The 11713-nt window shown below is 48.7% G+C and overlaps 1 protein-coding gene across 1 annotated transcript; it reads right to left on the reverse strand.

Moving 5' to 3' along the window:
* Positions 1-6112: 6112 nt before the first annotated feature.
* Positions 6113-9372, reverse strand: KLK14 (kallikrein related peptidase 14). The gene is made up of 5 exons (XM_044671030.1): positions 9005-9372; positions 7920-8079; positions 7299-7552; positions 7042-7178; positions 6113-6782 (listed from the first exon to the last, which is right to left on the reverse strand). Exons 1-5 carry the CDS (start codon positions 9045-9047, stop codon positions 6621-6623), a joined length of 756 nt encoding a protein of 251 aa, XP_044526965.1. The 5' UTR covers positions 9048-9372; the 3' UTR covers positions 6113-6620.
* Between the last annotated feature and the right edge of the window lie 2341 nt (positions 9373-11713).

The following is an 11713-nucleotide window of genomic DNA, read 5'->3' on the forward strand; positions in this document are numbered from 1 at the left end:
TAAATCAAGTGTCATACCCCTCCCTGACCCTCACTACCATATCCAATCGCAACTTAACTACAAATCCATTATTGACTCCAACCAGTGTTAGGATTAGGAGAAAACCTTCCAAATTCTAATTTTTCCCCAAATTCCCTGCCCCCTCAAGAGTAACCCCAACAATGTGATTCTACTCTCCATTGTCACCCTATCCCTGACCCACCCTGGCAGCTGACCCTTACCTCAGCCCTGACCTCAGCCCTACCTAACCCTAATCCTGCCCCATCCACCCCCACACTTGAACTCCAAACTCCACCCAGCCCTTTCCCCAGAGCCACCCACTCTTCCCTAAAACCACCGCCTCTTCCTTCTTCCCCCTTCCCAACCCTTTCCGGCTTCCTCCTCCTCCCTTCCCATGCCCTTCATCACCTCTCTTCTGCCCTCCCCTATCCCATACCAGCTACTTTCTCCTCATCCATTTACAACGACATCTTTCTCCTCTAGGGCATTCTTGGTATACCCAGGTATCTACTGATACAGGTAGAAAAGGGGGTGACTATAGGGCTAGGAGAGCCATCCAAGTCTAATCTTTTAAAGGTTTGGCCTGATAAAGACTATGAAAAGTCAAGAACAGATAAGATCTTTGGGAATGAGTTGATGGCTGAAAACGGGCCGGGGGTTAGTGGCAATGGTTTGGGATGAGGCTTAGAATGGAGTTGAAGTCAAGAATGTCATCCAAAATATTCCTGTTGAGGGATGAGTTGAATTAGATGCCCTCTCCAGAACCTTCCAGTTCTGGGACTCCAGAATTTTAGCTAAGGAGGAGGTCGGAGCAGAGTTTGGGTCACACATGAACTTGTTGCCCTCTAGTGGGCAGAAATGGCGGCCAATTAGAATTCAAATCCATTAACCCAGTGTTTAGGGCTCTGCAGAGGAAGTATAGGATGATGGAGAGAACCGGCCTGGAAGTCAGGAAGACCTTGGTTCAAGTCCTGTCTCTGACACATAGTGCTAAGCCATGGAGGCAGGCTGCCACTTGACTCTCATCACTGTTATGGGTTGTAGAGAAGGTGGTCAAGAGTGTCCTAGACCAAGAAAGTTACATCTACTCTTATCCTACTGTGTGTAAGGAAAGGCTCTATCCTGGGTGTGTTGGAGTGTTTAGTTTCTTAAGGATCGGGGCAGCTGAAAATCAGAGTATGAGGAAGGGTCAGTAAAGGAGATGTAAAACATAAACTTCCACAGTCTCCCTATTGTTCTTTCTTTTTTAAAACCCTTACCTTCCTTATCGGTTCTGTGCAGGTGGAAAATTTGCCACACCTGAGCTACATTTTCCCAGCATCCTTTTTAAGTACATCTTCATTTGACCTACAGGGGCTTGGGAGATACATTTGGCTGAGACCCACACTTCGGGGCTCTTTCTTGGGAGCTTGAGCTTTGCTTTGGTTAATGTGTGGCAGGTCTGAGTATCTGGCTCTGTGCTCTGCTCACTTAACTGAAGGAATCCCTTTTCCTGTCACTTTTTAGTAAATCCTTTAATTTAAAATTATCTAGAGTATTCCTTTTTACTCCTACAGTTCCAAAGGAGAAGAGTAGTAAGGGCTAGGCTATGGAAGTTAAATGACTTGCCCAAGGCCACACAGAGACTGAGACCAGTTTTGATTTGCATTTCTCTAATCAAGAGGGATTTAGAATATTTTTTCATATGGTTATTGATAGCTTTGATTTCTTCATCCAAAAACTGCCTATTCATATCCTTTGACCATTTGTCAATTGGGGAGTGATTTGTATTCTTATAAATTTGACTTAGTTCTTTATATTTTTGAGAAATATGACCTTCGTCAGAAAACGTTATAAATTTTTTCCCATTTCATTGCTTTCCTTCTAGTCTTGGTTGCAATGATTTTGTTTGTACAAAACCTTTCAAAATTACTCGTTTTATATCTTGTAATGTTTTCTATCTCCTGTGAGGTCATAATGAGCCCAAATTTAAACTCAGGGCCTCCCATCTCTAGGCTGGGCTCTCCATCTGCTGAGCTACCTAGCTGGCCCTCTCCCTATCATTCTGAGATAAAATACAAACTCTTCAACCTGGCATTCAATCTGGCTCCAACCTACCACTCCAGACTTGTTGGAGGTGAGGCAATAAAGGTTAAGTGCTTAGCACATCAGACTGGGCAAAGTGTTGGAGATATAAATACCAGCAAGAAGATCACCTTTGCCTGACCTCAAGAAGCTTATCTTCCAGGGAAGAATGGCTGCTCTGAGACTCTTCCTCAAAATGGAGAGTCTAAGAAGAATTCATTAATGGGAATGTGAGCCTAAAAAGCACAGAACTACCAAAGTAGTTAGGATGGGGGTCTTTAATGGAGATGGAAAGATTACTCTGAGCAGAAGCCCAGAACCTCAGTCTTGGGTCTTCCACGGAACCCCAGAAGGCTTATCCTCTTTCACTCTCTTGGGACCTGCACTAGCCACCCTCTAAAATGCCTGGGAGAGGCAATAACCAAAGGTTAGGGTACCTGGGAGCCACCTAGATACATTTGACTACAGGGCCTCTCCTTTCTGGGTGCTCAATGGGTGCCTGATGACCTGTTTAGTCTGGGACTAGAGTTAGACAGGGAGTTTTCCAGGAGGCAAGTTCTCATGGGACAAGAGTCAGTTTGGGGTTTCATAAAAGTAGGTTGTTAAGGAGAAACAATCTACATTCTGCTCCTTCCTTTACTAAGCCATGAACACAATTAGATGATTCCCCTGTTCCCTATTATCATCCTTATGACTATCCCCAGCTACTAGTGTCCCCTACTAAACTATCTTGTACTAGAGAGGTTTGGAATCAGGAAGATCTGAGTTTAAATGTCCAGTATGAGACGCTGCTTAGCTGTGTGACCTTGGATAAGTCACTTAACCCATCTGCCTCAGTTTTCTCAACTTTAAAATGGGAGACTGAATAGTACCTTCCTCCCAGGGTTGTCCTGAGGATAAAAAGATATCTGTAAAGTGCTTAGCACATAGTAGGTGCTTGATAGTTACCTGTAGCCACAAATCTAGATTCATGCCAGATCAACATTAAAATGTAGGCTCCTTGGGACCATTTCACTTTAGATTCTATGTCTCCAGCACTTAGTATAATGCCTAACAGAGATGACAGAAGATGTCCCTTCCTCTTCACTTAAAGTCCAGCTCAGGCATTCCAGCCTTCCTGACCTCCTCTAAACATACTGGTTTTCCTAAGTATTTTAAATCTCTTCTTTTTTTTTTTTTTTTTTAAACCGTTCCCTTCCATCTTGGGATCAATATTATGTATTAGTCTTAAGAAAGAAGAGTAGCGAGGGCTAGGCAATAGGGTTGAAATAATTTGCCCAATGTCACACAGCTAGAAAATTTCTAAGATAAATCTGAATCCAGAACCTCCCATCTCTAAGCCTGATTTCTGAATCTCTTCTTGAACACCCCCCCCCCAAATCCCTTTCCCTTTTATGATGGATTATAAATTCCTTGAGAACAGGGACAGTGCCATTTTTCATCTCTTTATTTTTTACAGAGAAAGAAACTGAGGCAAACAGATCTTGAGTGATTTATCAAGATCACACACCTAGTAGATGTCTGGGGCGAGATTTAAAACTCTTTCCAGACCCAGAACTGTTGACCTTTGCAGCACCTAGTGGCCTCAAGTGCTTAGGAAAAGTCTTCTAAGGTGAAGGGAGAGACCAGGAGAGCCAAGGGCCAGTCATTCAGCATTTATTCATTGACCAGTCACAAAACCTGGTATGGGGGTTACAAAGATAATAGAAATAGACTCTGCCCTCAAGGACCTAACATTCTATTAGAGAGTGATGGAAAATGGAGACAACAGAACAAGGAGATGGAGATAGAAATAGAAACCATTCAAAAACTGATCAAGACAGGCATTCCAGGAACCCAGCCAAATTAGGGAAAGTGCTCATCACCTCTAGCCTAGACTACTGCCACAGCTGCTGATGAGTCTGCCAGCCTGGTCCGTCCCCACTCCGAGACTAGTTGGGCTCAGTAGATAGTGTCAGGCCTTGAGACAGGAAAGAATGGGTTCAAATCTGGCCTCAGAACTTCCTAGCTGGGTGACCCTGAGCAAGTCACTTAACCCCCATTGCCTAGCCCTTCCTGCTCTTCTGCCTTACAATCAAGTATTGATCCTAAATCAGAAGGAAGCTAAGGATTTTAAAAATCTAATTCATCCTCCATTCAACCACCAAAGTGACTTTCCTGGAGTCTCAGTCCAATCCTGTCACTCCTGTACTCAATAAACTCTAGTGGCTCCCTACTGTCCAGGAACAAATTACAAATCCCTCTGGTTGGCATTCAAAGCCCTTTGTAACCCAGCCCCTTCCTGAATTTCTAGTTGTCTTACAGTTTCCTCTTCCTCACATACAGGAGCCAGCTGTAAACCTCCAGACTGTTCCATGAATAAGAGGCTGCATCTCTTGCTCTGGGGCATTTTCCAAGGCTGTCCCCCCCCCCCCCAAGCCTGGAAAGCTCCCCCTAAGACCCCACCTTCTACAGAAAGCCAATGCCATCCCTTCAGGGATTCCTTCTAGTTTAGCCAGGGTTGTTTAAAAGGTGGCTCCATTAGAATGCAAGTTCCTTGAGGGTAGGGACTATTTTTGCTTTCCTTTTCATCCCCAGAGCGGTTAAATGCCTGGAACATTAAGCACAAGGTAGGTACTTAAATAAATAATGCAAACTGACCGACCAAAGATGAGAGATAAAACAAAATTCAGGGACATCCCTAAATGGAAACCGAGACTTAATACCTAGAGGTGAAGACAAAAGAATGAGATTGCAGAGAACCCAGAATTTCTGGACCGGGTCCTAGCAAGCTAGAGGCACTTCCGGGAGTCCTAGCCCTTCCCACTCACAGTCCCGGTGGGGTTAATGACGCCGGTTTAATTTCCTTGCTAATTAGGGGCCCATTGTCTGAGCCAGAACTGGAAGGGCTGGTCTTAGGGGGTGTTGGTGTCTCTGCCTGCTCCCAGCCCCAAGGGGCCCAGAAGGAGGGAAGTCTTGGAGAAGCAGACACTGGGAGGCAGCTTAGTTTCGGAGTGGGAAGGGGCTTTGGAGGCATGGAGTTTTAGTGACTCCCTAAAGGGTAGCCAGGTAGTGAGGATTAGAGCTGACTTTTGGATGCTGGCTCTTTCCCAATGTCCCTGTGTCAGCCTGAAGGCTGAGACAGAAGCTCAGAAACCTAGTCATGGTCACAGAGATGGAGAGAAGATAGAAGTAGTTTCAGGGGGACAAAATACCTCCCAGGCTGTCCTGCACAAATCACCTCCAGCACATCCTCGAAAAAACATGAGGGGACCCAAAACAAGAATCTTTTTCTTGGGTTTCTTCCCAAAGAATAGATTAGTTTGCTATTTCCTTCTCCAGCTCATTTTACAGAAGGGAACTACAGCCAACAGGGTTAAGTGACTTGCCCAGGGTCTCACAGCTAACTGTGAAGTCAAATTTGAACCTTCCTGAATCCAAGCCTGGAACTACATTCATTGTTACACATTGCTGCCCCAAGCTATAACAAGATTATTTAGGCATGGAGATCCCAGGGACAGTGAGAAGGGGGATAAAGACCAGGTAGTGATGGGAACAAAGGGATAGAAGTATTCAGGTTGTGAAGACCGTGCTTTGGGATCGGCCAGTGGGACACTGGAATGTGTATGGGGATGTAGGGACAGTGTAAAGATCCACCAAAGGGGATAAGGACAGCCCAAGCCATAGCAAGGGTGACTGGGAATCCAGAGAAAACAAGCCATTGCCCCGGAGGTTAGAGATGGTTCACAATGAGGAAGGGGGAAGCAGTGAATTGAGGATAGTGAAATGGAGGATGATTTGGGGAGAGCCATGGATGGGACGCCATGATAAAGACCCGGATGTTGGCCTAGATTATGGGGATGTGGAAAGTGGCACAGGCAATGGGGGGCCTTCTCTGCCCATAGTGGGGGTCAGGACTCGTTTTCCTTCTCTTCTTCCAGGTTTGACCCAAATGTCTCTTCTTCAAGCCTGCTTTTTTCCCCACCTACCCCTTCCTGTCTTTCCCACCCCTCAATCAAGCAGGCACATCCCAGCCACAAAAGAAATACCTGTAGATGTGTTTGTCGGCTTTATTCATCCTGAGATTGTTGGGGGAGTGGTGACCCAGAGCAACAGCTTGGTTTCGTCATTTCTCTGGATCCCTACCTGAGCAGTGGGTTCCTGAAAGGGGCTAAGGTACTTGGGAACCATCTTGAATTCTAGCCTGAGAAGATCACTTTAACCCTCAGTTTCCTCATCTGTAAAAGCTGAAGCACTTGGGTTTTCTGCTCTGAAGTCCTTTCCATCTCTAAATCCTTTGGGTTCCCTTCCCAAGCACCAAAATCCAAACTGGAGATGGGGGGCCTAGGAAACCTGGGCACACGGGAGATCCTTGGAGAAGTCCTGGGGGGAAGTGGGAGAGGTCCACTGGGTTGATGAGAAGGATCATGGGCTGATGGGCTGGAAGAATCAGGATGCCCGGGGTTCCTTTGGAGGGTGTGAGGCTGTAGTTTCAGGCCACCTGTCCCTGAGGGCAGGACTAGGGACAGGTTGGACTGGGCACCCTTCCTGGGGGGTGGGGGGTTGGGAGGAGCAACTCAAAGCTTCCGCCTCTTCCGTATTTCATTTTGGATCCAGGTCCAGTAACGGCACAGGTTGGTATAGACACCGGGATACCTGGCCTGGGCACAGCGTTCGCTGCCCCAAGACACCAGGCCCTGCAGGGCTCCATTGCACACCAAGGGGCCACCGGAGTCACCCTACAGAGACCAGCAGAGAGGGGGTGGGGGCACACAGACGTGAGAGGGATTGAGAGACAGACAAGAGGAAGAGAAGACAGACACACAGACATCCATTTTAGAGACTGGAGACATCGAGAATCATTTTTTCCATCCCAGGCCTGAACGCCAGTGCTCCTCCCTGTGGGTGGCTGGCACGACCCCCCCAGTGGACTCCTCTTCTTCATTCCCCCATGGATGCCACCCCGGGGACCCCTTGCTAGGCTTTCCAGGGGCTTACCTGGCAGGAATCTTTTCCCCCTTTCTGGACCCCAGCACAGACCATGCCTCGGGTGATGGCTCCTGGGTAGGCATTTCTGCAGCTTTCATCAGATAAGATGTTGATGTTCACACACTGGAGGGTGCTGGGATATCTGGCTGCAGCCAAGGACAGAAAGGGGGACCAGCTCAGCCCTGGGAACTTCAAAGACTCAGGATTCCGGTCCTAGCCTTGTCCCTCTTCATCCACCCACCCAAGGGTGAGCCAGATGCCCTTACCACTAGGAGTGGAGATGGTGCCCCAGCCTGACACCAGGCAGCTGGTGCCAGGATTGGCACAGTTTCTTGCCACCTGAATGGGCTGGATCTCCCGGGTCAGCTTCACTGGCCTCTCCAGGTGGAGCAGCATGAGGTCATGGTCGTTGGTTCTGTGGTTGTACCTGGGGTAGACTACCTGGCGGTCCACCCTGAGCAATTGCTGCGAGGGCTCCATGCGCTGGAGGTTGTGTTTCCCCAGGGCCACTCGAAGGTTCCTGGGGGAAAGGCCCGGTGAGCTCCCAACCCTGTACCCCCAGCCCAGGATGGCCTGAGCCCATTCTTCCCTAGTCTCCCTCCTTCCCCCTCTACCCCCAAGCTAGAGAAGCTCAGAGGATTGGAAGGAACTGAGATCAGGAAGGCCTTCAGGGGAGATGCAGTCCAGCCCCTCTCGTTTGGTGAATGGGGAAACTGAGGCCAGAGAAGGGAAGGGGCAGCAACAAACAGGTAGAAGAACTAGGAATGGAACTAGAGATCTTTCCATTCTGGCACAAACCCAGGGCTGATGCAGGGAGATAGGCTCAGATGTGAATTGGACATTGGGGGGAGGGGGCCCGGGACCCTAACCTAGAGGGGGTCACTCACCTGTGGGCACAGTGAGCTGCTGTGAGGACCCATCGATTGGACAGCAAGACCCCTCCACAGTGGAACTTTTGAAAGATGAACACGGCAGCCTGCCAGGGCTGGGAGTGGGGAATACAAGTGTAGCCACCAATGATCTTGTCCCCATCCCTTTGGGCACTGGCTGGAGGGAATGTGGGGGTGAGGAATTAGAGGCAATTCTCAAACTCGGGAGCCCCAGGCTCTTCTCAATCTGGTCCACTGTGCATAGGGACCCTATAACATCCCTCCCATCACCAATGGTTAATGGCTAAATAGCTCTTCAAGATATGGTTATCTAGGGGTAGCTCAGAGGCTCAGAGACCTTGGGTAAGTCACTTAACCTCAACTGCCTATTAGTATCTAAGACATTAAAAAATATATATACTTATGCCCATTTTAGGGATGAGAAAACTGAGGGCCTTTGCGGTTTAAGTGACTTGCCTCGGTCATACAGCTAGTAAGAAGTGAGGGGCAGAATTTCAAGCCAGATCACGTTACTTCATAACCCCCATTTTCTCCTATCTCCCAATCTCCCATCTCCCTCCCTCCTCCCCGCTGCCTGCCATGGGCTCCTACAAACGGTCCTCATCCTTACATCCCGAGGCAGGATTCTCCGGGCCCTGTACCACTCACTCATCTACTTTCCCGGAAACTTCCTGACGCCGCCGCCCACTCTTTGGAGACCCCCATCCGGCAGGCAGGATCTCCCACAACCCTCTCCTAGAAAGAGCTCCTTCGCCTTCCTCCCCGCGGATGCCCAGCGGAGATCCCCCCGACTTCCTTCCTACAACCACTCCAGATGCCTCACAGGGCTGTTGTAAGAATCGAATCCCCGGCCGGGCGCCTGGCACATAGTAGGTGCCACCCCCCTGCACACACATAGTAGGTGCACACACACACACACACACACACACACACACACACACACACACACGCCCTCCAGCCAAATCCTCCGGGCTCGCCGGTTCTCCAAGGACCCAGCCCAAACCCCCTCCGGATGACTCCCGACCACTCCTCCCACCACCCCCTCTCCAAGCTCCGGGACCCAGCCCGCCAGAGCCCCTTACCGGGGGCCAACAGAAGAAGCACTGAGGAGACCAGGAGCAACATAGCTGCAGCGGGGGATCCCGGAGAGAAACGCGGGAGAAGGGAGGGACGGGAACAGATGCTCGGAAGTCGCTGGAGGGGCACCGACAAGAGAGAAGTGATGCCCCAAGCAGAGACTAAGCCTGGGTCCTGGAGGGAGGGCTGGCCAGGCTGGGAGGGGTCGCAGGGCCCGGAGGTGGAGGTCGAGGATCAGAGAAGTCCGGCAACAAGCAGGGGAGGTGGCCCCCCGCCTGGTAGGGGGATCTCGCGCAGGCGGTCAGGTACCGGAGGAGGTCTCTTCCTCTGCCTCTTGCCCAAGAAGTCCGGGTAGGCTTTTATCGCAGGTGGCAGCAGCCCCCGCCCCTGTAACCAGAGACTGCTTTTATTGTCGAGTCCCCTAGTTAATGAGCACCCGCCCATTGGTACTGAATTCTAATCTTGTAACCAAGAAATGGGAGGGGGGGAGAATCTCGGAATCCCTGAGCAGGAAGTGGGGGTGGAAGGAGGGATGGGAGGGGGCGAGGAGAGGTGAGGGAGAGGGGGCAGTCCAAGAGACTGAGGCGCTAGGATGAGACCAGAAGAGACTCTGGAGTCAGTAGAGCTGGGTTCAAATTCCCCCAGGCTTCCCCTGAGACTTAGCTCCAGTCCCACCTAGCACAGGAGGCCTTTTTTCCTGTTCCCCCACCCCCCTTGACTCCCTCCTCCGAATGCCTTCCCCCTTTAACATTCCTTTCCGTGTATTGCTTACAGATCTGGTTTCTATTTAATTTTTTACCCTCACTTACTAGCTGTGTGGCCCTGGGCAAGTCATTTAACCCCATTGGCCTCAGTTTCCTCATCTGTAAAATAAACTGGAGAAGGAAATGACAAACCGTGTTCCCAGTATCTTGGCCAAGAAAACCCCAAATGGGTGGGACTAAAAAGCTCCCCCCAATTAACCCCGGGTGGGCTCCTGGAGAACAGGAATGGGCGTTTGTCTCTTTGAATCCCCCTAGCATTTAGCACCATGCTGGGCAAACAACAAATGCTTAATAAATGCTTGTTTGCTGATAGGATCTGTGCCACCCTGAACAAATCAGTATGGAGAAAATAAACACGGAGGATAACGGTACTACGCCTTCTCCACTGGAGTCTTCAGGAAAAGCTTTATTTAATTTACTGTATTCCAGCACCATCCCCCACCCCCCCAGGGCACCCAACCAGATTCGGGACCCCTAGACCATCCCTAGAAAAGGAAAAGACTAGAATATGTTAAAATGTCTGGGGAATATGCACCCATCCCCTTTACTGCCCGAAAAGAATTCCTTCCTGGTATCGGTACTTAAGACTTGAATGCAAAAGAGGCCACTACCTTTAGGTGGGCCCCAGACAAGCCTTTACCCAGATAAAAGCTTTTGGTTTCCCTAAGAAAAGCCTTTTTGTCCTTCCTTGGGAGTCTGGGAAAGGCTTGGGAGGAATATTTTTTCCAAGTTGTTTTACTAAAAAAAAAGGTTAAATAGCTTTCTCATTACTTAACCACAGTAGGCCTCAGTTTCCTTATCTGTAAAAGGAGGGGGCTGGGACTAGAGGGCCTCTAAGGGCACTTCTAAATGGAGGCAGTTAGGTAAGAGGCAGAGTGAATAGAGTCCAGAGTTCAGGAAGAAGACAGGAGTTCAAATCCAGTTCCCCAGGGAAAGTCACCATTTTCTGTCTCAGTGTCCTCATTTGTAAAAAGGGGGAAATAATAGCTGGGTTGTTGTGAGGACCTGAGGAGATAACCTATGGGAGATACTTTGAAAACCTTAAAATGCTTCATCCATGATTGCTGTTCCCCACTGTTTAAAAGGCTGGAAGAGAACTCCCAGGAGATGAGCCAGAGAGGAATGGGGAATGTGTGGGCAACAACAGTCAGTGAGTCAATGAGCGCTTATTAAATGCTTACCATGTGCCAGGCATCGGGCTAAGCACTGGCAATACCAAGGAGGGCAAAACCCAAACCACAAATGTGAGCCCTGCCCTGCCCTCTAGGAGTTCCCAGTCTAATAGGGGAAACAATATACAAACAATAGACATGCCCAAACAGGAGAGAGACAGACAAAGAGATGGGAGAGATGGATGAGAGGCTGGTAGGTAGACAGATACTTGATAAGAATTAGAGAAGAAGAGTGAGAGGGGATGGATAGATAAAGGGACAGACACTCAGAGAGACGGATGGATGGATGGATGGGATAGATGATAGACAGGTAGAAAGATGATAGAAATGGATGATTGAATGGTAGGTAGACAGATAACAGACCTGTAGATATTAGAGAGGTAGAATAAGGGGACAGATAGACAGATAGATGGATGGAGAGCTAGACAGAGATAAGAGAGATAAATAGATGTATGACATAGATGACAGACAGGTAGAAACATGATGGATGATAGGCTGGTAGAGAGGCAGAGGATAGGTAAGTAGAGATAGATGGACAGATAGAAAGATGTATAGATAGATAAGACAGTCAGATAGATGGATGGATAGTGGATAGATATTAGATGGATGGATAAATGGATAGATAGACAGATGGATGGATCAATAGATATATAGACAGATGGGTGAATAGATGATAAATGGATAGATAGATAAACAGATGGATAAACAGATAGATGGATGGACAGACAGATGGATGATGGATAGGTAGATGGATGGAGATAGATAGATATAGACAGAC

This window comes from Gracilinanus agilis, chromosome 3 (genome assembly GCF_016433145.1).
Source record: "Gracilinanus agilis isolate LMUSP501 chromosome 3, AgileGrace, whole genome shotgun sequence".
NCBI lineage: Eukaryota > Metazoa > Chordata > Mammalia > Didelphimorphia > Didelphidae > Gracilinanus > Gracilinanus agilis.

Coding starts and splice junctions, on each gene's coding strand:
- KLK14 (XM_044671030.1), bottom strand. CDS start 9,047: ATGTTGCTCCTGGTCTCCTCAGTGCTTCTTCTGTTGGCCCCCG. Junction 8,080..9,004: donor GCTTCTTCTGTTGGCCCCCG/GTAAGGGGCTCT, acceptor CATTCCCTCCAG/CCAGTGCCCAAAGGGATGGG. Junction 7,179..7,298: donor CACCATCTCCACTCCTAGTG/GTAAGGGCATCT, acceptor CCTTGGCTGCAG/CCAGATATCCCAGCACCCTC.